This window comes from Plasmodium gaboni (assembly GCF_001602025.1).
Source record: "Plasmodium gaboni strain SY75 chromosome Unknown, whole genome shotgun sequence".
Classification (NCBI taxonomy): domain Eukaryota; phylum Apicomplexa; class Aconoidasida; order Haemosporida; family Plasmodiidae; genus Plasmodium; species Plasmodium gaboni.
This window is the reverse complement of record NW_017385611.1, coordinates 1-5,296: the sequence shown is the minus strand read 5'-3', so window position 1 is coordinate 5,296 and position 5,296 is coordinate 1. Positions and strand designations below refer to the sequence as shown.

At 17.1% G+C, this 5,296-nt stretch overlaps 1 protein-coding gene across 1 annotated transcript; it reads right to left on the bottom strand.

The window, feature by feature from the left end:
- PGSY75_0046000 (putative EMP1-like protein) lies at positions 1–565 on the bottom strand (the record flags this gene model as incomplete). The annotated part of the gene is made up of 1 exon (XM_018783573.1): positions 1–565. A coding segment is annotated over one exon (565 nt), but the record flags the coding sequence as incomplete, so codon positions are not given.
- Positions 566–5,296: the final 4,731 nt, after the last annotated feature.

The window sequence follows — 5,296 nt, the reverse complement described above, 5'->3', positions numbered from 1 at the left end:
GTTTTTCTTCCATATTATTTGGTAAAATATTAGGTTGTGAGTCCATAAAAGTATTTCCACTTTTGTTTTCATTAGGTAAATCCTTTTGTATATTTTGTAAATATTGCGAGATAAAATCCTTTTTTAATTCATTCCATTCTTCCTCACTAATAGGTGTATTAGTAGGTATGTCACCACTTTGTATATCACTTGGTATATGACTATGTTTGTCACTAGATATGTTATCACTTGGTATATCACTTGGTATATGACTAGGTTTGTCACTATGTATGTCATCATTTGGTGTATCATCACTAAATGGTTTTTCAGCATTATTTGTGGTACCACTTGTGCTAGGTTTCAAAACAACTTCGATCAACGTTTTATATTTAGGTGATTTATAGGGATATATATCATTTATATCCATCTCTTCATATTCACTTTCTGATGAAGAAGTAATATCAGAAGAAGATATATAACGAAGATAATCGTCCGGTTCGTCTCCTTCCATATAAATATATGTTTTTCCTTTATATTGAGCACTTCTGTATGGAACATATCTATTGGTGGAGGTTTGTGTGGGCATTGCATCCTCATTTTGGGGTATATTAAGCACTCGAAATATCTCGGGAGGTATGGCTGGGGTTTTTTTCTAAGAAAAAAATAAATATATATGTAGGTTTAGATATATATGTATGTTTGGGTATATATATATATATATATGTATGTATGTATGTAAATAAATATAGGTAATTGTTTTTTTTTTCTCATTTTTTATTTTAACTTAATTTTTTTTTGATAAAATTTTTCATTTTTATTTTAACTGAATTTTTTTTATATTTTTATTTAACTAAATTTTATTTTCAATTTTCTGATAAAATTTCTTATTTTAACTAAATTTTTTTCTCATCATTTTTATTTAAATGAATTTTATTTTCAATTTTTTTCTGATAAAATTTCTCATTTTTATTTTAACTGAATTCTTTTTTATATTTTTATTAAACTAAATTTTATTTTCAATTTTTTTCTGATAAAATTTCTCATTTTTTATTTTAACTAAATTTTATTTTCATTTAAAATAATTTTTATATATACATATACATATATGCACCATATAGGAACATATATGCATATATATACGCTTATATGTATATATAAAGTGTATATATATGCGTTTATGTTTCTATATCATGTATATATGTATACATATATATATATATATATATTTATGTGTGTGTATATATATATATATATTTTTTTTATGTGGGTATAGATATATATATTTGTGGGTATTTTTTATATATTGTGTTACGTTATATATTATATTATATTATATTATATTATTAGAACTAGTTGAATTTATATATATATAATAGAAATTAGTAATATTTAATTAATAATATTTTTTCTCATTTTTTATTTTAACTGAATTATATATATATATATTTTTATTTTAACTGAATTTTTCTTTTCATCATTTTTATTTAAATGAATTGTTTTTATATTTTATTTTTCTGATAGAATTTCTCATTTTGTATTTTAATTGAATTTTTTAATTATTTTCTGATAAAATTTCTCATTTTAATTTTAATTTTGAAATGTGTGAAATATTTTGTTTTTTTCTATCAATTTTTTTTTTTTTCATATATTCTTTTTTATTTCAACAAATTCGTTGCCATATATTTATTTATTTTTTAACAAATGTGTTTCTATATACTTTTGTATATTTATCAAATTATTTTCCCCATATATTCCTTTTATTTTAACTAATGTGTTTCTATATTGTTCTTTTTTTAACATAATCTTTTTTTTATATAATATATTTTTAACAAATGTGTTACTATATAAGTTTTTATTTCTTCAACAAATTTGTTTTTCCATATATTTCTTTTTTCTATTTCAACAAATTTATTTCCTATATATTTCCTTTTTATAATTTAACAAATTTATTTATATATATTTCTTTTTTTATTTCAAAATATTATTTTTCTATATTCTTTTGTATTTTTATCAAGTGTGTTCCTATATATTCCTTTTATTTCAACAATTTTTTTTCCCATATAATTTTGATTTAACCAAATTTACTTTTCTATATATTCCATTTTTTAACAAATTTGTTTATCTATATATTCCTTTAATTTTAACACAATTTTTTTAACTATATATTTCTTTTTTTTTATTTCAACATATTCCCATATATTTCTGTTTATATTTCAACAAATTTGTTTCTATATATTTCTTTTTTTAACAAATGTGTTCCCATATATTCCATTTTTTATCAAATTTATTCCCATATGTATTCAATTTTTTCTAACAAATTATTTTTTCTTTTTTTAACAAATGTGTTACTATATATTCCATTTTTTATCAAATTTATTCCCATATGTATTCAATTTTTTCTAACAAATTATTTTATTTTTATATATTCCTTTTTTTTCTATTTCAACAAATATGTTCCCATATAATTATTATTTGAACAAATTTATTTGCATATATTTTTTTTTTTTTTCTATTTCAACAAAATTTTTTTTATCTGTATATTCATTTGTTTTTTAATTTATTTCTGATAAAATTTCACATTTTTTTTTTTTTTTATTTTAACTAAATTTTTTTAACTATATATTTCTTTTTTTTATTTTATCAAATTTATTCCTATGTAATTTTTATTTGAACTAATTTATTTATCTATATATATTTTTTTTTTTTTTTCTTTCCACTAAATTGTTCCCATATATTCCTTTTATTTTAACACAATTGTTTTAACTATATATTCCTTTAATTTTAACACAATTTTTTTAACTACATATTCTTTTTTTTTTATTTCAACTAAATTGTTCCCATATATATTCCTTTTTTTTATTTCAGCAAAATTTGTTTATCTATATATTCCTTTTGTTTTTTCTATTTGAACAAAATTTTTTTAACTATATATTTCTTTTTCAACTAATGTGTTCCAATATAATTCTTTTTTTTATTTCAATAAATGTGTAACTATATATTCCATTTTATTTTAACTAAATTTGTTTTCCTATATATTCCTTTTTATTTCACTAAAATTATTTCCATTCTATTTGAACAAAATTTTTTTAACTATATATTTCTTTTTCAACTAATGTGTTCCAATATAATTCTTTTTATTATTTCAATAAATGTGTAACTATATATTCCATTTTTTAACAAATTTATTCCCATATATTCCATTTTTTAACAAATGTGTTAATATATATACTTATGATTTCAACAAATTTATTTCCATATATTCTTTTTTATTTCACCAAAATTTTTTAACTATATATTTCTTATTTTTATTCCAACACAATTTATTCCCATATATTCCATTTTTTAACAAATGTGTTAATATATATACTTATTATTTGAACAAATTTATTTCCATATATTCTTTTTTATTTCAATTAAAATGTTGCCATATAATTGTTCTTTTTATTTCACCAAAATTTTTTCAACTATATATACCTTTTATTTTAACACAATTTTTTTAAACTATATAATTTCTTTTTAACAAATGTGTTTCAACATATACTTTTTATTTAAACAAATACATATCTATATACTTTATATTTCAACAATTTTGTTCTCCATATATTCCATTTTTTAACAAATGTGTTACTATATATTCCTTCCTTTTTTAATTTATTTCTGATAAAATTTCACATTTTTTATTTTAACTAAATTGTTTTTTTGAATTTTTTTTTTTTTTTTGGTATTTTAACTAAATTTGTTTTTCCAATATATTCCATTTTTTTTTTTTTAATTTATTTCTGATACAAAATATTTTCTCATTATTTTTTTTCTTAATGAATTTATTTTTTTTTTCATAAAATTTGTCATTTTTATTTTTTGAAATGTGTAAAATATATATATATATTTGTTTTCTCTCTCACTCTCTCTTTCTCTTTTGAATTTTTATTTCTTTCAACTAAATTGTTCCAATATAATTCTTTTTATTTCACCAAAATTTTTTTTAACTATATATTCCTTTAATTTTAACACAATTTTTTTAACTATATAATTCTTTTTTTTTTAATTCAACTAAATTATTCCTATGTAATTTTTATTTGAACACATTTATTTATCTATATATATATATATTTTTTTTATTTCTTTCAATTAAGTTGTTCCAATATAATTCTTCTTTTTTATTTAACCAAAATTTTTTAACTATATATTACCTTTTTTTTTTTTCTAATAAAATATTTTCTCATTTTTTTATTTTAATTGAATTTCTTATTGTATATATTTTTTTTTTTCTAATAAAATATGTTCTCATTTTTTATTTTAATTGAATTTCTTATTGTGTATTTTTTTTTTCATAACATTTCTCATTTTTTTTTCTAACCAAATTTTTTTTTTATATATTATTTTTTTCATAACATTTCTCATTTCTCATTTCTCATTTTTTTAACTGAATTCTGCTTTTATTTTTATTTAAAAAAATTTCTCATTTTTTTTATTTTAATTGAATTTCTTATTGTGTATTTTTGTTTTCATAAAATTTCTCATTTTTTTAACTTAATTTTTGTGTATTTTTTACCTATTTAAAAAAATTTCTCATTTTTTATTTATATATTTTGAAATGTGTAAAATATATATATATATTTATTTTCTCTCTCACTCTCTCTTTCTCTTTTATTTTTTTGTTTTTTTCTTTCAACTAAATTGTTCCCATATATATTTTCTTTTTTTTTATTTCACCAAATTTGTTACTACGTATATACGTTTTTTTTTAACAAATTGTTTTTTCCAATATATTCCTTTTTTTTTTTTTTTTTTCTATTTGAACAAAATTTTTTTTATCTATATATTCCTTTTTTTTTATTTCAACATATTTATTTCTGTATATTCTTTTTTTTATTTTAACACATATTTTTAACTATATATTCCATTTTTTAACAAATCTGTTTCAACATATACTTTTTATTTCAACAATTATATATCTATATATATACATATTATTTTAACAAATTGTTTTTTCCAATATATATTTCTTTTTTTTTCTTTCCACTAAATTGTTCCCATATATACATATTATTTTAACAAATTTTTTTTTTCTATATATTACATTTTTTATCAAAGTTATTCTAATATTTAACTATATATTTCTTTTTTTAACACATATTTTTAACTATATATTCCATTTTTTAATTTCAACAAAATTTTTTTAACTATATATTTCTTTTTTTAACAAATTTGTTTTTCCTATATATACTTATCATTTCAACAATTATATATATCTATATATATACATATTATTTTAACAAATTTGTTCTTCCTATATATACTTATCATTTCAACAATT